This window comes from Gossypium hirsutum, chromosome A11 (genome assembly GCF_007990345.1).
Source record: "Gossypium hirsutum isolate 1008001.06 chromosome A11, Gossypium_hirsutum_v2.1, whole genome shotgun sequence".
NCBI classification, from domain to species: Eukaryota; Viridiplantae; Streptophyta; class Magnoliopsida; order Malvales; family Malvaceae; genus Gossypium; species Gossypium hirsutum.
In genome coordinates, this window is record NC_053434.1 from 80,856,101 (window position 1) to 80,880,454 (window position 24,354).

The 24,354-nt window shown below is 37.1% G+C and overlaps 1 protein-coding gene across 1 annotated transcript; it reads left to right on the forward strand.

The window, feature by feature from the left end:
• Positions 1–7,151: 7,151 nt before the first annotated feature.
• LOC107960375 (uncharacterized) lies at positions 7,152–8,268 on the forward strand. The gene is made up of 2 exons (XM_016896713.1): positions 7,152–7,492; positions 7,962–8,268. Exons 1-2 carry the CDS (start codon positions 7,152–7,154, stop codon positions 8,266–8,268), a joined length of 648 nt encoding a protein of 215 aa, XP_016752202.1.
• Positions 8,269–24,354: the final 16,086 nt, after the last annotated feature.

Sequence of the window (24,354 nt, forward strand, 5' to 3'; positions counted from 1 at the left end):
AGCTGAGCCACCTCATTCAGTGGTTACTGATTCTAGTAAGGGAGGACGTGGTAGTCATAGTTCTGGTAGGGGTGCAAGACGTGGGTCTGGACCGAGTTAGTCCAAGCAGTAGAGTAGGTGTAACACCCCGTACCTGAGTCCGTCGCCGGAGTCGGACACGAGGGGTTTGCAGACTTAAATCACTTCTTTGAACAATCCATTTTAAATTTTCCAGGCAAGCTTTGCGCATTACGACTTGGATATCTCCCTGTACAGTTTATTAGTCAAAGTCTCCCATGTTACAGGGATCGACTACACTGACATTTGCGCATTACGACTTGGATATCTCCCTGTACAGGGCTTCAATACTGATTTCGTTTGTTTCTATAGAAACTAGACTCAAAAAGGAATCTATTCATATATGGCATGACTTCTAATTATCTCTGGTTAATTTATAATGAATTTCCAAAGTCGGAACAGGGAATCCAGAAACCGTTCTGACCCTGTCTCACGAAAACTTTAGCATATCATAATATACTGTTCATATGAACGTTTCGTTACTTTCCTATGAAAATAGATTCATCAAGGTTCGTTTGCATAATTTATTCACTATTTAATTCCATTCCTACTATTTTTAGTGATTTTCCAAATCTACATCACTGCTGCTGTTAGCATCTGCCTTTAAGGTAGACTTTACCAATTTCATAGTTTCCATGATTCAACTAGCCCTTTTAGCATAAATAGCACAAATTATAATAGTGATTAACCATTCCCATGGCCAATCCTTATTAAGCATATCCATACCAAATGAGCATAACATTATGCTCAAACATATATAAGCCATTTTCGCATGGCTATCCAAAATTATACAAATCCAAAGGGTCCATGACCCACAACAAAAAGGGTAGTCCTATACATGCCATTTCGAAGTTCAACCAAAATTGTACCAAAAAGGGGCTTTGATAGTGTGGGAGACTTCGACTTCCAAAAATCCCGAGTCCGATAGCTGACGAGCCAAAATCTATAAAACAGAGAAACAAAGAAACGGAGTAAGCAATTTATGCTTAGTAAGTTTTGAGCAAGGGATTCCAGCACGACAAAAGTATAGCATTCATGTAGCTAAACAGATAATTTCATATGCACAAATTTTCAGTATCATACTTACTTCACATTACCAACCCTTATATTCATACACAAAGATCAACTTAGCCAAAGGCCGGTAGCTCATTTATCAACTGAGCGAATACTTATTTGTAAGGGCTCAACTAATTCAAAGCACATACGAAACATACCTCAATGTTGGGATGTTTCAAGCGTATTAACTGAAATTTTTATAGCAAGATCATTCATTCCCAAATCACGTACCTTTGGAATTTAACCGGATATAGCTACTCGTTCAAATGCCTTCGGGACATAGCCCGGTTATAGTAACTCGCACAAATGCCTTCGGGACTTAACCCGGATTTAGTAACTCGTATCAATGCCTTTGGGCTTAGCCCGGAATTAGTATCTCGCACAAATGCCTTCGGATCTTAGTCCGGATATGGTCACTTAGCACAAAGCCTTCGGGACTTAGCCCAGACATCATTCGAATAACCATGCACATTTAACAATAAATCATGACACATTCGTATTTCATTTTCATTAGCAAAACTCAAACACAAGACACTTATCACTCTTGCAATTTCGGCTCAATAGCCACACACAAAGAGCATGATTTTAATTTTCTTAAAACATGATCTAATCAAATCATAATTTAAGCTCTATTACTCAAGAACTTACCTCGGATGTTGTCGAACGGTTTCGACGGCTATTCGACCACTTTTTCCCTCCCTTTATCGGATTTAGTTCCCCTTTACTCTTGAGCTTAATTCAAACAAATTTAACTCATTAAAGTCTCATTTTGCTAGCTTATGGCCGAATATGACAAGGAGTTTGATAGGTCATATGGCCACCTTTTAGCTCAAATACACAATGGTCATACGCATTTTTAATCACATCAAGCAATTTAATACAATTCATTCGAACATCAAAAGAGAAGCTCAAGGTACTTAGCCCATATATACATTAGACACTAGAGTCACATATGTACGAAATCACGAATCGAATTCAACATACTAGCTAATATTTCCCCTTAGCCGAACTTTCTAAGTCAAGCTAAAGCCATCAATAGGCTACCTATGGCCGAACATACACATAACTTATGTACTTATTCATGTGGCCGAACATACATGTCTATGTTGGGGCCGATTGCATCACAACACCATACCATTTCAATTTTTGGCCATGGTTAAACAAAGAACTTAATGTCTCACTCAAAAATGCTAAAAATAAGATTCAAGAATCATCAATCCACCATCACATGCACCATTACAAAGCTTCACTTTTAGCATGCAAATGATATCAACACCAATCCACCTTGGCCAAATATCATCTCCATGACATAGTAAAGATTTGAACCATGGGCTATTTATAACTCAAGCTAACTACTAAAACATGCATGCATCTCATGGAACATCATCAAACATACCTTAGTCTATCAAACCACCATAGCCGATTTCCTCAAAGCTCTTTTTCCTTCTTTTCTTTCTCCTATTCGGCCAAGAACAACATGAGAGCTTTTCTCTTCTTTTTTTTTTGGTCATGCATGAGAATGATGAACACATTTTTTTCTCTTTGTTTTCTTCCTTCAATTTCTTATTAGTTTATTGCCCATGCTTCCTATTTTATTCTTCCATTAACACAACATGTTTCATGACATGTTTTGCCCATGCTTCTTATTTTATTTTTCCATTAACACAACATGTTTCATGACATGTTTTGCCCATGCTTCTTATTTTATTTTTCCATTAACACAACATGTTTCATGACATGTTTTGCCCATCATCCCTTGTCATGGCCGGCCACTAGTAATTAAATGGGGGGAAATTGACATGCAAGTCCACCCCTTTGATTGCATACACTATTAGGCCACTTGCATTTGCCTAGCACATTTCTAAATTTTCTCACATAAGTCCTATCAACTAAATTCACATGCAATTAACTAAATCGAAGCTTAAAACTTTCACACATTTATATTCACATATTTTAGGCAATAATTATCACATTCAAATAATTTGGTGACTCGGTCTAGCGGTCCCGAGACCGCTTTCTGACTAGGGTCACTTTAGGGCTGTCACAGTAGGATTGTGGTTAGTGCTAGTGAGTAGAAGGTTCGATGTTTGGAAGGACTCTGGGTGGCCAGCTAGCAAGACAACATGAACTTGCGTTTTGTTTTTTTTAAAAGCATACGAGATTCTATTTTATTAGGTACTTTTCAGTCCAGATTGTAATAAGGCTTCTTGTTTATTATTATTGGGTTATTATTTTTATGCGATGTAATTATGAGAGGTTAAACATGGTTTCTTAAATTATAGTATGTTATTCTACGTTTTCGCAACTAAATTTTTAAATGATAAGTTTTTTTAAATCAAACATTTTAAATAAAGCTTTCGCAAATGAAAAGAGAGTTTTCATAAGTTAACTAAGGTTTCATATCTTGAAGAAGGGTTTTCAATGAAAACAAGGTTTTCGCTAAAACACTTCAATGTGACGTGCCAGATTCAGTCATAACATCTGGGTCAATTTTAGGGTGTTACATTTAGTGGTATCAGAGCCCAGGTTGCGAAACACGGGCTATGAAGTATGCCTTATTATTTGGTTTTTCTTTGGTTTTAATATATATATAATTTTTTTTACAATGTCTTGGAAAAGGGAAAGTCTTGCTGAGTGGCACACCGAGTCTCCGACATCAAACCAAATAAGTTTTTTGGATCTTAAGCCTGTTTAAATTGTTATACAATAGATAATTAGAGGGCTACTTTAGTTGATTTTGTTAGAATAGAACTGAAGCCAGTAGGATCTTGAAACTATAGAGGATTTTCGAAAATAATCTTCTCTTTAAATATTTCCATAAAACATTGGTTTAATTATTAAATTAACAAAAACTTCATAAAATTTTCTAATCCAGATAATACGTGAATCAACGATGAGTGCTAGAAGAGGTGCAAGAGGTCGTGGTCGAGGCCGCTGAAGAAATAGGGTTGAATCGTTGGCATCGGGCCATATGCCCGATGTGAGAGTAAAAGAGGCTCTGGCCTCACCTGTAGCCGAGAATGGACCGTATGAATGGGCCGCAAGAGAAGATGCATGGTCGCAAGCAATGTTGAGAATTTTGGAAAGGGTCGCTGGGCCCAATAATGGCACTGGAAGTCGGGGGTCCATTCCAGAGTGACTTCGATCGAACGGGGCTGAGATCTTTAAGGGCGTGGCTGGCGTGGCTCTTAACGTGGTAGAATATTGGTTGAATGCCACTGAAAGGATAATGAAGGACCTGGACTGTTTACCAGAGCAAAAGTTAAAAGGAGTAGTGTCACTGCTTATGGAAGAAGCCTATCAGTGGTGGTTGACAGTGAAAGAGGGCACCCAACCGGAGCGGGTCACTTGGGAGTTTTTCAAGGCTGCATTCCAAGGGAAGTATGTGGGTGCAAGCTCTGTGGATGCTAGAAGAAAGGAGTTCCTAAACTTGACCCAAGGAAGCAAATCGGTGGCGGAGTATGAAGCGGAGTTTCTACACCTTAGTAGGTATGCAAGAGTAATGGTGGCAACAGACTATGGGCATTGCGTTAGGTTTGAGGATGGGCTTAGAGATAGCCTCAGAGTACTGATAGCTCCACAAAGGGAGCGAGTTTTCTCGGAGTTGGTGGAGAAGGCAAAGATAGCGAAGGAGGTTAAGCGCACTGAGCGCTTAAATTGAGAAAAGGAAAGGGGTAAGAATAAGAGGGAGGCTGAGACTCCTGGTGTTGGAAAGAGGCCTAGGGTTAAGGCCAGAGTTAATGGGCCAGTTAGGGTAGGGCCTCCTACTGCTAATCCAAGGGTGCCACCTTGTGCTGATTGTGGGAGAAGCCATAGAGGCGAGTGTTGGAAGAGAATGGGAGCTTGTTTCGCTTGTGGGTCTCTAGAGCATAGGATTAAGGATTGCCCCCGAATGCTAAGTCGAGTGCCAGTTGTGGGTCAAAGTGGTGCTCAGCAACCAAGGGGTTGTCAGCTACCGCCAAAGGGTCATGGGCAGGCCAGGGGCAGTAATGGCAATGGACGTAGACGTGAAGAACCAGGTGAAACTACAGGCCATGCTGAAGCGAAACTGCCAGATTTGGTTTATGCTGCTCGTTGCCGAGAAGACGGGGATGCCCCAAATGTGATAACTGGTATGTTCTAAATTTATGAGTTACCTTACACTGCATTGATTGACATTGGATCAACACATTCGTATGTTGCATGCAATATAACTGAACCTTTAGGTGATATGTTTAAAATTACTACGAATGAGATGACTGTGATAAGTCCGTTAGGTTAGTCGGTGGGAGTGAGTAAGCTATTTAGGGAGGTACCCTTAGTATTTCAAGCATTTACCTTTTTAGCGGACTTGATGGAGTTGTCGTTTAGTGAGTTTGATTTAATCTTAGGTATGGACTGGCTGGTGAAACACCGAGCCACCTTGGATTGCACTGCAAAGCGAATGGTGTTAAGAACCATGGAGGACAAGGAGGTGGTGGTGATTGGTGAACGCCGGAATTATCTGTCGAATGTGATTACGGCGTTAAAGGCTGAGAAGTTGGTGCGAAATGGATGTGAAGCCTATTTGTCTTACATTAGTGATATGGAAGTTAAGAGCGCTACTGTTGAAGAGTTGAGAATAGTTAGGGAATTCCCTAATGTTTTTCCCAATGAGCTACCAGGGTTGTCGCCCAACTGAGAGGTAGAATTTGGAATCGAATTGTTACCTGGTACGGCTCCGGTGTCCATCACCCCTTATCGGATGGCACCAAAGGAGTTGGTGGAGCTTAAGGCACAGATTCAGGAATTTTTGGATCGACGATTCATCCGACCAAGTGTGTCTCCGTGGGGAGACTGGTGTTATTCTTAAAGAAGAAGGATGGTACGTTGCGAATGTGTATTGACTTCCGGCAGTTAAACAAGTTAACTATTAAAAACAAGTACCCTTTGCCGAGAATCGATGATCTTTTTGATCAGTTTAGGGGATCTTCCGTTTTCTCGAAGATTGACCTACGTTTGAGATATCACCAATTGAGGGTTAAAGAGGCAAATGTTCATAAGACAACTTTCAGGACTCGTTATGGGCACTACGAGTTCTTAGTGATGCCATTCAGACAGACGAATGCATATGCCGCTTTTATGGATCTTATGAATTGGGTTTTCCAACCCTACTTGGATCAGTTCGTGGTGGTCTTTATAGATGCATTTTGGTGTGCTCAAAAGATGAGGATGAGCATGATGCACACTTAAGGATTGTGTTACAGACTATGAGGGATAAATAGTTGTATGCCAAATTTAGTAAGTGTGAATTTTGGCTAAGGGAGGTTACTTTTCTAGGACATGTGGTGTCAGCTGTGGATCCCCGAAAAATTGAAGCGGTGTTAGACTGGAAAACACCTAAGTCAATATCAAAAATCTAAAGTTTTCAGGGCTTGGCAGGACACTATAGGCCATTTGTTAAGGGCTTTTCAGTAATTACTGCACCCTTAACTAAGTTGTTTAGGAAGGGGGTACCGTTTGTTTGGACGGACAAGCAGCAGGAGAGTTTTGGAAAACTTAAAAATGTTTTAAGTGACATCCCTGTGTTGATTCAGCTAGAGCCTGGGAAGGAGTTTACGGTTTATAGTGATGCGTCGCATGTGGGCTTGGGCTGTGTGTTGATGCAGGAAGGAAAGGTGGTTGCGTATGCACCACGGCAACTTAAGACTTATGAGGTGAATTACCCAGCCCATGATTTGGAGCTAGCTGCGGTGGTTTTTGCACTAAAGATATGGAGGCATTGCTTATACGGGGAAAAGTGTATAATTTATTCGGACCACAAGAGTTTGAAGTACCTCCTTACCCAAAAGGAGCTAAACCTTAGGGAACGTAGGTGGGTGGAATTGTTGAAGGATTATAATTGTACGATTGAATACCAGCCTGACAAGGCGAATGTGGTAGCCGACGCGTTAAGTCATAGGGCTAAGTCAGACTTGAGGGCTATGCTCGCCTGTTTAAGCTTGTTGGATAATGGTAGCTTGTTAGCTGAGCTTCAAGTAACGCCAGTGTGGGTCGAGTAGATAAGGAGTAAGCAATTGATGGATGAGACCCTGGGTGCTCATCTTAGACAATTAGAGAATGGGGAGACATCGGACTTTGGGATAAATAGTGAAGGAGTATTGTGTTTTCGTGGGAGAATATGTATACCAAAGGATGATGATCTAAGGCAGTCTATTCTGCGGGAAGCACATGGCAGTCTCTACGCAATGCATCCTGGTGGAAACAAGATGTATCAAAATTTGCGTGAGCTTTATTGGTGGCCTGGACTTAAACGCGAGGTTATGGAGTTCGTAAGCAAATGTTTGGTTAGTCAAAAGGTGGAGGCGGAAAATCAGCTGCCTTCGGGATTGCTTCAGCTAGTGAAGATTCCACTCTGGAAGTGGGAAAGGATCACTATGGACTTTGTTAGTGGGCTACCCTTGACGCCTACTAAGAAAGACTTGGTATGGGTTATAGTGGATCGGTTAACCAAGTCTACCCATTTCGTACCAGTTCGTACTGATTACTCATTGCAAAAGCTGGCAAGGTTGTATGTGGCGGAGACTGAAAGGTTGCATGGAGTGCCAGTGTCCATAATATCCGATAGGGACCCATGTTTCACTTTGCAATTTTGGAAGAAGCTGCATGAGGCGTTGGGTACTAGGTTGAACTTCAGTACGTCATTCCACCCTCAAACTAATAGATAGTTAGAAACGGGTGATCCAAGTATTAGAAGATATGTTGAGGGGATGTGTGGTTGAGTTCCGAGGTAGTTGGGAGGACTATTTACCACTAGCCAAATTCGTGTATAATAATAGCTATCAAGCAAGTATTGGGATGGCTCCATATAAAGCACTATATTGGTGAAGATGTCGAACTCCAACATGTTGGATGGAGTTGGATGAACGAAGAGTTTTGGGCATTGAGTTAGTAGCAGATACTGAGAATAAGGTGAAGTTGATTCGAGATCGGTTGAAGGAGGCCTCAGATAGACAGAAATTGTATGCTGGCCTTAAGCGTCATGAGATAGAGTATGCAGTGGGGGACTTAGTTTTCCTTAAGGTGTCTCTCTGGAAGAAGGTGTTAAGGTTTGGAAGGAAGAGGAAGCTAAGCCCAAGGTTCATTAGGCCATATCGGGTTGTAAGGCGGATTGGGCCAGTCGGTTATCAACTGTAGTTACCTCCTCAACTGAGCCAGATCCACGACGTGTTTCATGTTTCCATGCTAAGGTGGTATAGCTCAGATCCTTCACATGTCGTAATGGTTGAGGAAATCGAGGTCAGGCCGGACCTAACTTTCGAGGAAGAGCCCATATAAATAATTGGACGTGATGTTAAGGTACTAAGAAGGAAGTCCATTTCATTAGTCAAAGTGCTTTGGCGTAATCCCAAGGCTGAAGAGGCTACTTGGGAACCTCAATAAGCGATGCGACGTCAATATCCTCAACTGTTTGAATCAGGTAACATTTCAAGGATGAAATTTCTTTTAGGGGGTAGAGTTGTAACGTCCCAAAATCTCGAAACCCAAAAATCTCAAAATCTCAAAATTTTCTTTTTTTCGGTTTTGATAAAAAAATGTGCTAGGTATTTTTGGTTAAGTAGGCAATAGTAGGTCTTGGCTAAGGTTTAAGTTCGAACTTAAGGGAAAAGAAATTTATGCGATAATAGTTAAAAGGACCTTGTTGGCAAGTAGTTGGGCTATTAAATAAAGATAGGGGACAATGGCATCAAAAAGCCTTCAGGAAGAGCGGCTAAGTGATGCCACTTACGGTGTAGGGAGGTGGCATTAGTGGCTAGCAAGGGATCCAAGGTTCGAATCATAGCTTAGTATTTTTAGAAATTTAATTTTGGACCTTCTAGAAGGTTGGAAGTGGCGTGAAGATGGACTCTAAGGGGAGTGTTCAGTAGAGAAATTTGAGGAAAGGATCAAGGGGTTATCAGGGAGAAAAACAAGGAGATGAGAAGTGAGGAGCAAGTGGAGTCGAATTGGGAACTTAGGCTTGAGGAATTCGGCTATAGGGACTATATATAGGTGCCGAGTAGGAGGTTGTCAGGCTAATGCCGAATTTCCCTTCACCCTGTTGCCTGAAACCCTCTTCCCTAAAAGCCAAAAATCCTCTGTTTCTCTTTTTTCTTCCTTGTGCCGATTTCCATTCTTCCTATACTTCACTGCCGACTTTTCTTTCTTTTTCCTTGGAGCCGAATAACCCTCTTTTTCCATTCAAAATCGCAAAGGGTCATACACCTCTTTGGCCGAATACCCTTGGTGCAACTACTACTCCTTCTACTTCGGTCAAATCTAGTGTAAGTGTTTGTTCTCCCTATCGATTTTGCTAAGAATCTATTACGCTGTTCTTCCCTCACTCTTTGTAATCAACTTTGGTAGGGAATTAGTATCGGATCTAGGGTTTTAGCACTCTGCCAAATTGCTCCTTAGGTGTTTTACGGTTTGGTAAGTATTTCTCCCTTATTGACTAAGGTTGGCCGAATGATCTTAAGTGAGATAAGGGGGTGAATTATGTTGGATGCTAGTCCTCTAGTATTTGTTTTAATAAGTAAGATTAATGCAGATGTTGGGAGTACGTGATCAAGGAAAAGCTATTAGGGATTGGTGTTCAAGGTAAGGTTAAGGTGAGGTTTCGATTTTTGGGAAAAATATGTATTAAGCATACGATTAATGGAAGGGTGATATTGTTTGTAGGTTGGTGACTAAGGGAGTCGCAACACGCATGCTTACCAGGTGTGTACTTACACTGCAAACACAAGTAGATCGGCAAAAGCCGAAATGCTGAAAAGCCGGAATGCCAAAAAGCTGAAAGTGTGGCTAAGGTAGTCTTGCGAGTGCGCGAACACCCGCAAGGGGGAGACCAATAGGTTGCCTGAAGCCCATGGGCGATTCCATGGACTTGGGTTTTGAATATGCCAAATGGGCCAGAATGGGCTAAACGGGCCCAATGGGCTGTTGGGCCCACAATAGGCAAATTTTGATAAGTGATGCTATGTGATAGGAAATTTGCGTGTGAGCATCAATATAATGTGATTTGGGCCAGATGGGCTATGTGAATGAGATGGGCCTAGTGGGCCATATGAATGTGAATTTGGCCTAATGGGTCATATGAACGTAAATTGGGCCAGATGGGCCATATAAATGATACTGGGCCTAGTGGGCCATGTGCATGTATGTAGGGGTTTTGGGCGAGTATATGATGACTGCATAAAACTTAATTAATTTATTAAGGACCATGGACAAGCCATAGGGTTATGGTGTGGCAACGGGTATGTGCATGTCTAAGATTGGATCTAGGAAGAGCTTGGTACTTAAGCAGTCTTAATAGCCTACCTCTTCTTCTCTAGAATCCTACCTAGTGCATAGTATTTGTTCATCTTAGCTCATGGGATTTGTTAACAGGCCAAGGTAAGTAAGACCCGTAATAAAAGAAAATTACCAGAATGCCCCTAAGGGAAAAAATGACCAAAATACCCCTAAGTGTTGAATGTAAGATTTATGGATGTTACATGTATAACTGTTGCATACATACGATATTCTGTTTAGGTTGCATAGGGGTTGGGAATTATGGAATGGAGGAAGTATATGAGTGTCGCATGGTTACTTGACAACCATGGATCCATCGACGGCTTTTAAGCCCAATATGTGATTGGTAGCCTGCTGCAATAAAGGTAGTTCTGCAATCGGGCTACCATTGGAGTGTATTGGATGGGTGGGTCGATATTTATATCTCCACATGGTGTAAACCAGGGGACGGAGTTGGTGTGTAGCGGATGGATTATTGCGGTGGGTTGCACTACATTGCATGTGTGATTTTATGGTGAATGATGTTTTCTTGTTACTTGTTGAGGGTTGTTCACACTGAGTTTCTGAAAACTCACCCCCTCTTTTATCTTTCTCAAGGGATGCTCAGTAGAAGGTTAGATATTTGGAAGGATTCTGGGAGGCTAGCTAGTAAGACAACATGAACTTTTGTTTTGTTTTTTTAAAAAAGCATACGAGATTCTATTTTATTAAGTACTTTTCAGTCCAGATTGTAATAAGGCTTCTTTTTTTTATTATTGGGTTATTATTTTTATGCGATGTACTTATGAGAGGTTAAACAGGGTTTCTTAAATTATAGCATGTTATTCTACATTTCAACAACTAAATTTTTAAATGATAAGTTTTCTTAAATCAAATGTTTTAAACAAAGCTTTCGCAACTAAAAATAGAGTTTTCATAAGTTAACTAAGGTTTCATATCTTGAGGAAGGGTTTTCAGTGAAAATAAGGTTTTCGCTAAAACACTTCAATGTGATGCGCCAAATTCAGCAATAACGCTGGGCCGGGTTTGGGGTGTTACACCTCGGCACTGTCTCAATACCAAACTCTACTTCTCAGATAAGTGGTAAACCTGGCAATTCTTCAGGAAATACATCTGGATACTCGCACACAACTGGTATTGATTCAATCTTTCTTCGATCACTTTACTATCAAACACAAACGCAAAGTAAGCTTCACAACCCTTTCTCACATATTTCTAAGCTAACATCAAAGATATCACTGCCAGTAAAACCATTAAGATCATTAAACTCAATCCAATTAATCTCATCATTTTGGCATCTCAAATCAATAGTCTTTTATTTGCGATTTACAATAGCATTATGCAAAGTCAACCAATTCATACTCTAAACTCATCGCATGATAACATCATCAAATCACCGGCCCAGGGGTTCAATATTCTAATAACAAACTCAGCAGCCTCTATAGGAAAATTCTTACTGGATATTAAGGTCTCACATACATAAGAATGAGTCAAATCAGAATTAATCAATGCAATTACACTATTATCATAAAAAGTGAATATACCAGTAATAACATCTGGGTTTGAAACCTCCTCACGAGCGTGGATAGCATAAGCTCTGACAGGTGCACGTGCCTTAAATCGAATTGATGTGTCTTTAGTTCGTCTCTAACTGCTACTCACATTTCTCATATTTCTAGGAGATCTACTCTTGGCTGAAGTGTTACTCGATCTCAGCTTTTGCACAATCTGTTGCTCAACCGACTCGGGACAATCTCGGATAAAGTGATCTAAGGATTCACATTCGAAACAAGCTTGATTATTCAATCTACAAGTACCCGAATGTCTTTTACCACAACATTTGCACTCAGGTCATCAGATCTGACATTTTCAACACTAACGACAGAAGTAGTTGGAGCTCTGAAGCTCAAATGTGATCTAGCATGATCTCTACTCGAGTGTCCCACATTAGCCTTTGAACGACTATAATCATCTCAAAATTTATTTGATGCATACTGAAATGATTTACCTGATAATCTCTCAAGGAAATCTCTAGCTTCAAAATTTTTCCTTTCTTTTCTTTTTGTATAACTTGGGAAGTTACAGGAACTTGAGGGGATGGAGGTTGTTGAGTAGCCAGATTCATTCGAACGAACTTCGTAAACCACTCTTTTATTAACTGGAAGAAGGCTTGCTTAGCCACTCCCTTTATATTCCTCAAAATCGGTCTTGAATCAGCCGGCGCTGCCTCATGAGTAAGAGCAGGCGCATTATCTTCTACGTCATCCGTTACGGCTCGATTAGGATCCATTTACTATACGAAAACACATTTTCAAATGTCAGGAGTCATCACACTATCACAGTATCAAATGTAACACCCCTAACCCATATCCGTCACCAGAATGGGGTTTCGAGGCATTACCAATCATAATACAATTCAGAATAGACTTTCATTACAAGTTAATCATCTAATAAAAATTTTAAAACTAAACTAACATGTTCCGATTATACCATTTATCTAATTATTCAAATTTCTATTAACTTAATACAAATAAATAATCATAGAAATCAAATGCTTAACTTATAGCCCAATATGCTTCATTTCATATTCAAATCATATATGCAAACTTAACATTTAAAGCATTTGAATGACTTATATATGAAATAATCTATCAACTTACAAATTATATGCACCTACTTTAATTAGTATATATATCTAAGCATATTTGTATATATATATCAATATAACCAAACTAATAAGTTACTCACAAAACCAATTAAACATAATCACATCTTTTTATCGCATAAATGCATTATATATAATTATGTTACCTATTTGTTTACTAATAGAAAATTCACTATTCATTTGGTCATTTATTTCATTGCATAAAAACACATCAAATGATTTAATAACATAATCGAATCTACGTTATAACTAACATAACTTCTTTGTCGATTTATGAAACAAACATATCAAATACATATATTCTTTATATTGAGTTCATTAACCTAATCTATTTATAATGCAAATCATATCTTCTCAATACATCAATATAAAACCACAACTGAAATTTTTTTGTCTCTATTTAATCATCATTCAACTCACTACCAAAACACATGACCAATCACCTTAATATATATACTTTGAATTTATGTATATGTCAAACTAATGCATCATATGCTAGAATGTAAATATATATGCAAATGTCAAACTATTAATCAAATATATTCATTATCTCATTTCAACATTTATTCAAATATACTCATTAACTAATTTTAAACCATTACTAACATATATAAAACATAATCAAATCATTTTAACCAAAGGTAGCATAACAAACATAATTCATACTATTATATATATCATAGCCGATTCATTCATACCACATCCAAAATCATCAACCAACTTCTATGTACAAAACACATATCACAAGCACCATTCATCCATGGCACATAACATTATAACCAAAAATGAACCTAAACCATAATCAAACAAAATCGAATTCAAGCATAGAAGTTAAGGCATTTTCGCATGGCTTAAATTATACAAAAACCAAAATCCAACATTTCAAACTAAAATTTAGCCTATATATGTCATAAGTTCGAAAATTCAACTTATATAATACCAAAGACAGTCGATAGTTTGATAGACTTTGTCAATGATCCCCGAGCTCGTAACTTGACTCCAAAATCTATAAAACAAGGCAAACAAACACATACAGTAAGCTATCATAGCTTAGTAAGTCATAAGCAAATAAATAACTCAATGTTAACATCAACTCAACTTAACCAAACTAATTTATGCTATCATATTCACATTTATTTTCAAGATCATAATTTCATATATAACATATACTTCCATATACAATTTCACAATGGCCGAATATACATAATCTTATATACACATATTCAAGAATCATTTCAAAAACATTCATGTTATATATTAAAAAGGTCGAATACACTTTCCATATTCACATACATTCTTCATTTACATCAAACATGATTTGTACCAAATATTAAGTAAAATACTTATCCTATTTCAAGTAGGTAATAGGCTAACTCATACCTGGTCCTTTTAGTTCGTTTTACACATTCGATCACAACTTATCGTTGCCCGATGAACCATTTGGAATTGGATAGAACATTCGAATAATCACATATATCGTACAATGCCAACGTCCTAGACGTGGTCTTACATGTAATCACATGTCAATGCCATTGTCCCAGACAGGGACTTACACACATATATCGGAGTCACATATTGATGCCAACGTATAAAACGTGGTCTTACTTGCATATATATATCCAAGTCACATATCGATGCCAACGTATAAAACATGGTCTTACTCTCACACATATATCAATGCCATGGTCTTACTCGCACATCACATATCGGAATCCTATGTCATGACATATGTATCCTAGCTATTCCTAAGGTTCATACGGGGCATTCAGACGTCGTAACTCAATCGAATGAAACTTGTATACTTAATTCCCTTGCACATATACATTCGGCTCTCACATATAAAATTTCTCATAATTTAATTTCTTCATAAACTCATACATAATTAGAATTAACTATATCTATTTGCTTATAAACATACCTTAGACAATAAATATCGGAACCGAACGACTAGTCGACAACTTTAATTTTCCCCCGATCCAAATCCAATTTCTTTGGTTCTTGATCTAAACATATTCAAATTAAACTCTTTCAAACATGTTTTTACTCAATTTAGTCCAAAACACATAAATGGGCAAATTGCTATTTTACCCCTGACATTTTACACTATTTACAATTTAGTCCAAATTGCACAAAACACAAAACATGCAAAATTTGTACATGCCATGCTTAGGCTGAATATTACCCATGTTCAACAAGTCCATATATTTCATTTATTTCACATTTTAGTCCCTCAAATTATCATTTTTACAATTAAGCCCTAATTACTCAAAATCATCAAAAATTCCAATACAAAACATGTTAATCTAAAACATATATTTCATATTTCATCAACTAACGTCACAAAACTCAATTATTCATCAATGGCATAACTCAAAATATTCATCAAAATAAAAAATTCAAGCATGGGCTTTCTAGATAACATAGCAAGGATCTCAAAAATGTAAAAATTATCAAAAACTGAGCTAGTTACATACCTTAATTAAGCAGAACCATTTCTGAAACTTTCAAACTTTGTTTTTCTTTCTTTCTTTTTGATATTTGATCTTATAAAAGATGGATGCATGTCATTTTTGGTTTATTTTTATATTATATAACATATTTATCATTTTACAATTTTAACCTTTATTAAATAAATGGAAAATCATTATAACAAATGGTCATAACCGTCCAGCACATTAAATATGGTCAAATTACAACTTAAACACCTCAAATTATAAAGACAACCAAAATTCGGCCATTACACATTTAACCATCAAATTTTATTTTACGTGATTAAACCCTTTTTATTAAATCAGCATCTAAACGGTAAAATTAAAATACAAAAATTTAACACATGTAAATTTACACATAATAAACACAAAAAATAATTTTTAAAAATTTTTTTGACTCGGATTCATGGTCCCAAAACCACCGTCCCAAATAGGGTCTAAATCGGGCTATTACAATATTCATATGATGAAACCAAACATGCCGAGCATTTGAGAATAGTGTTACAGGCTCTGCGTGATAAGAAATTATTAGTAAAGTTCAGTAAATATGAGTTCTAGTTACGTGAAGTTGGTTTTCTGGGTCATATAGTATCAGAATTAGGTATCCGAGTTGATCCGAGCAAGATTTCAACTATTTTGGATTGGAAGCCTTCAAAAAATGTTTTTGAAGTCCGTAGTTTTCTAGGACTTGCTGGTTATTATCGAATTCGTAAAAGAATTTTCTATGATTGCAACTCCGTTGACGAAACTACTTTAGAAAGATGTGAAATTTGAATGGCCTGAAAAGTGTCATAAAAGCTTTAATCAGTAGAAAGCCCTACTGACTGAAGTTTCAGTGTTAGTACAACCAGAATTGGTAAATAATTTGTGATCTATAGTGATGCATCGCTGAATGGTTTGGGGTGTGTTTTGATGCAGGAAGGTAAAGTCATTACACCTCGAGACAGTTAAAGTCCCATGAAAAGAATTATCCGACCCATGACCTTAAGTTGGCTGCGATTGTATTCGCGTTGAAAATTTGGCGCCACCATCTGTTTGGTGAGAAATGTCACGTTTATTCCTATTAGAAAAGCTTGAAATATTTGATGACTCAGAAAGATTTGAATCTGCGATAGAGAAGATGGCTAGAGTTGCTAAAAGATTATAAGCTTGTTATATATTATCATCAGGGAAAAGAAAATGTTGTGACTGATGCTTTGAGTCAGAAATAATTATTTGCAATACGTGCTATGAATGTTCAGTTGTGTATATCTGATGATGGTTCAGTTTTAGCCGAATTGAAAGCGAGACTATTTTTTTTACAACAGCTTATTGATGCTAAAGAAGTTGATAATGAGATTATAGCAAAACGGGCTTAGTGTGAATTGAATTCTAATTTGGAATTTATAGTTGATGATAATGATTGTTTGAAATTCTGAGATCGGATGTGTGTTCCAAGAAATTCAGAGTTAATTCAGATGATTTTGAATGAAGCTCACAACAGTCGTTTATCTGTACATCCGGGTAGTACTAAAATGTATAATTATTTGAAACAACATTACTGGTGGTCTGGAATAAAAAGAGATACCTTCGACTTTGTTTTGAAATGTTTGATCTGTCAGCAAGTTAAAGCTGAACATCAAGTGCCATCTGGGTTGTTACAGCCGATTATGATTCCTAAGTGGAAATGGGATAGAATAATGATGGATTTTTTTTTGGGTTTGCCCCTATCTTTGAGAAAGAAAGAAGCGATTTGGGTTGTGGTTGACCGATTGATGAAATCAACTCATTTTATTCTGGTACGATTTGATTACTCACTTGATAATTTAGTTGAGTTATACATTTCTGATATTGTGAGATTGCACGGTGTGCCATTATCTATTGTGTCAGATAGATATCCGAGATTCACATCACGGTTTTGGAGGAAACTACAAGAGGCATTAGGTACAAAATTGCATTTTAGTACTGCTTTTCAGCCGTAAACGGATGGTCAATCTGAGTGGATTATTCAGATTCTCGAGGATATGTTGAGATGTTGCATTCTTGAGTTTGAAGGTACGTGGGAACAATATTTGCCATTGACTAAATTCGAGTATAATAATAGTTTTCAATCGAGCAATAAAATGGCACCGTACGAAGCCTTATATGGTAGAAAATCTTGTACACCTTTGTATTCGACTAAGCTCAGTGAGAATAAGATTCATGGGGTTTATTTGGTAAAAGATACTGAACAGAAAGTAAAAGTGATCTGAGAAAATTTGAAAGCAGTTTTCGATCGATAGAAATCTTACGCGGATTTGAAACGAAAAGATATTGAATTTGAGATCAGTGGCAAAGTGTTTTTGAAAGTATCTCAGTGGAAGAAAGTACTCGATTTGGCAGAAAAGGAAAATTGAGCCCGAGATTTATCGGGCCGTATGAGATTATCAAACGTATCGAGTCAGTTGCATATAGATTATTGTTGCCACCAGAATAAGAAAAGATTCATATTGTGTTTCACGTATTGATGCTTCGGCAATATAGATATGATCCCTCACATGTTATTTCTCTGTTCGAGATTGAAATTCAATTAGATATGACCTATGAAGAAGAACCGATCCGTATCTTAGCTCGTGAGGTTAAAGAATTGCAAAATAAGAAAATTTTGTTAGTTAAAGTATTGTGGCATCGACACGATGTTGAAGAGGCTAGGTGGGAGCCTGAAGATGCTATGAGAAAGCAATATCTGAATCTGTTCAATGGTAAGATTTTTAGGGACGAAAATCCTTAAGGGGGGAGAGTTGTAGCAGCCCGGTTTAGACCACAGTCAGACTAGTGGTCTCGAGACCACAAATCCGAGTTAAAAAATATTTTAATATTATTTTTCGTGCTTATTATATGTGAATTAGTATGTGTGAAAATTTCATATAAAAATTTGATTGTTTGTGTGCTTAATTTGTAAAAAGGACCTAATCGCGTAAAATATAATAGTTGCTTGCTAATTGTTAAAGTTCTTAATTGCTATGTCTCCTTAAATGAGAGGTCCTTATGTTATTAATATTTCATTTACATGGTATGTGGACAATAATAACCTTTTATGTTATGTTTTGAATGTTTATTAAAGATGGACAAAATGGTAAATGACATATTAATGTTAATTTAATAAAACAAAACATGAAATTAGCCATTATGTTCATCATCCTGGCCGATATTATCAAAGTAAAAGAAGAAAAACTTATGCTAGGGTTTGGCTAAGGAAATTTATGATTAAGGTATGTGTTTTGATCCGTTTTTGATAATTTCTACGTTTTTGTGATCGTTGTTCTGTATACTATCAAGCCCATGTCTGAATTTTGGAAATTGTTGATGATTTTAAGTTGAGCCATTGATGAAATTATGATTTTTCTGAAGTTTGATGATAGTAAACAAAATATATGTTTTGGGTTAATATATTTTGTCTTTGAATTTTTGATGAATTTGGGTAATTTGGGATAAATTCTGAAAATGAGAAATTGAAGGACTAAAATGTAAAATAAATGAAATATGTGGGCTTATATGAACACTATGAAAATTCAGCTAAGCATGAGTATATGAAAATTTTGTATATTTTGTGATTTTTGTGATTAGGGATTAAAGTGTTAAAATGTGAAAATATGACGGCTAATTTGTAAAATGCCATAAATGTGTATTTATGGATTGATTTGAATGATTTTTTGAATAAAAGAGTTAAATTTGAATTTATATAGATCAAGAACAAAAGAAAACGAAATTAGATCGGGGAAAATCGAAAGTCGTCAAGTAGTCGACTCCGTTCGTTCGAATCTGTACGAAGTAAGTCAATATACAAATAAACGTGTTTGAGATTGATTTATTTATGTTTATATGACACTAAATTGTGATGAATGGCTATATGAGAGCTCAATATGTGATGTTCGGGAAAGTTTTGATGATGTAACGACGTCCGAATAGACCCATACGAACCATAGGAATAGTTAGGATACATATGTCATGACATAGGATCCGATATCTATTTTTGTGTAACACCACATCTAGGACATTAGCATCGACTTATGATTTACATGTAAGACCCTGTCTAGGACATCGGCATCATATTTGATTTCATGTAAGACCGTATTTGGGACAGTGGCATCGATATTTGATTACATATAAGACTAGGCCTGGGACGTTGGCATTGTACGAGCTTTCCGAGCCATCCGAATATCCTTTTTGATTCCGAACGGTTCAACGGGTAAACCTAGAAAAGAATGAATATATGAAATGTGTATTCGAATCAGGTACGTTTGAATTGCATACCATGTTTAAGAATGAAAGGTAAGCACATGTACCTTTGTGAATATATGATATAAGTATGAGTTGCTATGAGAATGAGACTTGATATATATATGTGAATCATGATCAAATGAACTATAAGAGACATATGGCTATGTGAATGTATTTTGCCTTGTGTTGTATGAATGAATTGTTCTAGATTGATGTTATGTGTTAAATTTATTTTTATATGGCTTACTAAGCTTTTGAAAGCTTACTTTGTGTGTGTTTTCAATTGTTTTATAGATATCGTAGCTATCAGGAGCTCGGGAATTGTCGAGGATCATCACCATACTATCAAACTCTATTTTGGTATATTTTGAAAGTGTAAATATTGGAGTATGGCATGTATAGGCTAGATGTATCTGAATATGTTTTGTGAAGTGTAAATTTAGCCATGTGATATGGCTTGATTATGGTTGAACTTATAGTTTGACTTGGTATATGATATGTGATGCAAATTATGCCTATGTAATGTGCTCATGGTTCGCCAAAGAAAATTGGTCAATTTGGTAAGTTTCTGTAACACCCCACGCCTGTATCCAACGCCGGGACAGGATTCAAGGTGTTATCGAACTTAAACTCAACCAACTACATAAAACCAGGCCGTAAAATTTTGATCAATTTAAAACTTTTCATTTCACATACATTTTGTCCTTTAAACGGGCTCAGAGGCTCAAAACATGCATTAGAGATGGTTTGAGACTAAACTGAGAACTTAAGAAAAACTTGGAAAATTTTCATGCTTTAAGGCTCCACACGCCCGTGTGAGTATAGAGCACACACCCGTGTGCATACTACCATGCATACTGACTTGAAAAACTTAAGTGCAGGGGACACACGGCTAGACAACACGCCCATGGGGGCGGACCGTGTGTCACACACGGCCTAGATACATGCCCATGCGTCTACCCGTGTGGACAAATACAAGGCTATTTTCCAAGCCATTTTATCACCCTCACAACACATGCACGCATACTTATACAATAGCATACAGCATGGCAAAATTAGGCACTTAAACATTCCTAACATGTCATGACCATGGCAATTTCACATGCAACCTATATCATAGATTTTACCTTCATCTTTACCACATTAATGCTATAGCTATCAACATGTCATCAAACTTCATTTTCATAACTAAGCATTCATGATCACATCCACATACCATTCATACCAAGCCATTAAAGACTCTTCATAAATAAATATGTTTACCAACCCCATAAACAAAATAAGCCAAGACATTTGGCTAAAGAAATATCACATACTCAAATATTTAAACTCCTATACATGTCATAGACTCAAAGTACTTGAAATCACTTACACCAATAGCGATAGCTTGACAGTGTGATAATATCTCTGACGGACTCCAACCCGAGCTAACCTGGCAACACTAGAGAACATGGGAAAGGAAGGGGGGTAAGCTTTACGCTTAGCATGTTCATATGAAAACAATAATCAACTCATTAACATGCTTTTATCAATGTTCCCAACATATTCTCAAGTTCATGATAAGCTATCTTCTTGTACAATAGTCGATAAAATATTTATATCTGGAGATAAAAAACTCTAAATTAAGTTCTATTAATTTTCCTTGAAACCAGACTCATGTAACTTTCTTCCAGAAAATTTTCAGAATTTTTTGTTTAGCCAAATAGTATATTTTATTCCTCAAATTTACCCCTGATTCACTATCTAACAGTTCTGACCCTTCTGCATTAAAGTTCAATTATCTCATAGCACAACATTCGAATAATGTTTTTGTCTATTTCTCTTGAAATTAGACTCATTAAAGATTCTAAAAATACAAATTATAACTCATAAATATTTTTGTATAATTTATAATGATTTTCTCAAATAAGAATAGTGGATTTCAAAGTCATTATGAATTTGACTTACACAACTTCAAATATCTCATTATAGAAAATTCTTTTGCTTACACGGTTTCTTTTATAATAAACAAGACTCGATAAGCTTTAATCTCATATTTTATTCAGCCTCTAACTCATTTTCCACTATTTTTAGTGTATTTTCAAATTTACACCACTGTAGTAGCCCGAAACTGTCCAAGCTAATTTGCTCATTCACAATTATTGTTCAAAAAATTAATACAACATCATATCATCTATCATGGTAAGAACACATAGCTATGCATCATAAGCATGGGCCCATAATCTCAATGTCATCAAGCATCAAAGACTTATTCCAAATCATGCCATTTTCCTAATATTCACCAATTACTATATACATCATGAACATAGACCCATAACAATAAGGTCATTACATAATGTAACGCCCCGAATTTGGGCCTAGAAGTATTGGGCCTTTAGTATGGGTCTGTAAGAATTGTACAAGGAAATGACACAATTAAATGCCTGCTTTAGTGGTTAATGGCCTTGAGAAGTGTTGGAGAAATCTTGGGTTCAAACTTGGGCTTTAGCAAAAATTTTGGTAATAAGTGAATAAAACCTTGGGTGCTTGGATGAAGGCCTTTTAAATTATTGTGGTAAATAAATCGCACAAGGAAGCTTGTGGTCTATTGGTTATGGCATCATTAAGGTTGCAAGGAAGCCTGGGTTTAAGTCTTGGCACTTGCAATTTATTTAAGTTTTTCTTTTAAAGGAACCTGGATTTTGGCCTATAGACCTCATATTTAATTGAGGATAAAATATGACATAGAAACAGCCAGTGGTGGAGTGGCAAGGTGGCGTGTTGTGTAACTATGAGGTCTAAGGTTCAAGTCTTGGGATGTGTAATGGAGTATCTATTTTGCTATTTGAGCTGTGTAGGAGGTAGAGTTGGACTGGAACTTTGTGGTTGAGGTGGTCATAAGAAAATAAGGAATTTTCCTAATGGTTGAAAGTAATCCCACATTGGGAAGCTAACATGGGAATTGGTGAGAAGCTGGATTTAAATAGAGCGAACCAGATGAGTTGGTGAAAAAGAAAAAGGTGATTAAGACCCAATGCAGGATGTGCCAAGGCTGGAGATCATGGACTTCAGTGCGTTCTCATAAACAGGTGTGTATTCACGCCCTTCTTTGTTAGAAATCAGGAAAAGCTGAAAGCCGCCACAAGCGTTCTCATGCGCTAGGGCTGTTCTGGGCCTCGATGGGTCGAATGGACCTATGGGCCCGCTTGTGTAAATCTAACTGTTAGGTGGGAAGTAGTTGGGCCTAATGGGCCATATGAATGTGATTAGGCCTGATGGGCCATAAAATGTGATTGGACCTGATGGGCCATATGAATGTGATTAGGCTTGATGGGCCATGTGAATGAGACTGGGCCTAAAGGGGCCAAATGAATAAGTGTGGATCTGTTAGTGTTTAGTAAAGGGGTTGTGGACCTACTTTTTGGTAACTACTCAAGCAGACATAAAACTTAAATAATTAATTAATCGCGACCGTAGACGAGTCATAAGGTTTAACTATGGCAATGGGTATATGCATGTCTAGGATTGGATCTAGGGAGAGCTTGGTACGTAAGCGATCTTAATGACTCACCTCCTCTTCTCTACAATCCTACTTGGTGCATAGTATCTATTCACTTTAGCCAATGAGGACTTGTTAACGAGCCAAGGTAAGTAATAAACGCATAACAAAGAGAAATTATTGAAATGTCCTCGATTTATAAAATTATCGAAATACCCCCAATTTCTAACATTATCGAAATACCCTCGATTGTGGAATCATTGAAATACCCTCGATTTGTAAAATTATCAAAATACCCTCGATTTCTAAAATTACAGAAATACCCTCAATTGTGAAATTACTAAAATACCCTCGATTTGTGAAATTATCGAAATACCCTTGATTTATAAAATTACCAAAACACCCTTGATTTTTAAAATTATCGAAACACCCTCGATTTTCAAAATTACCAAAATACACTCGATTTGTATAATTACCGAAACACGCTCGATTTGTAAAATTACTGAAACACCCTTATTTGTAAAATTACCGAAATACCCTCGATTTGTAAAATTATTGAAACAACCCCGATTTGTAAAATTACCAAAATACCATTATAGTGTAAAATTACCGAAATACCCTTATAGTGTAAAATGACCTACATGCCCCTGTAGGGTAAAATGACTATTTTGCCCTTGAGGGCAAATGACCGACTTAGACTTCAAATTTGATTGATTTGATTATGAATGTATGACTACGTTTTAATTGACTTGACTGTGGTTGTATGACTAATACGCTCTTAATATATGTTTGAAAGACTGTGTGATGATTGAGCATGACATACACGACATATTGCATGGGTTTGGAATTATGGAACGAAGGAAGTATATGAGGATCGCATGGTTGCTTGATTACTGTGGATCCACCGATGGCTATTAAGCCTAACATTTGATTAGTAGCTTGCTGCAATGAAGGTAGTATCGCAATCGGGCTACCATTGATGTGTATCGGATAGGTGGGTTGATATTTATATCCCCACATGATGTGTACTGGGGGACGGAGTTGGTGTGTAGCAGTTGGATTATTGGGGTGGGTTGCAC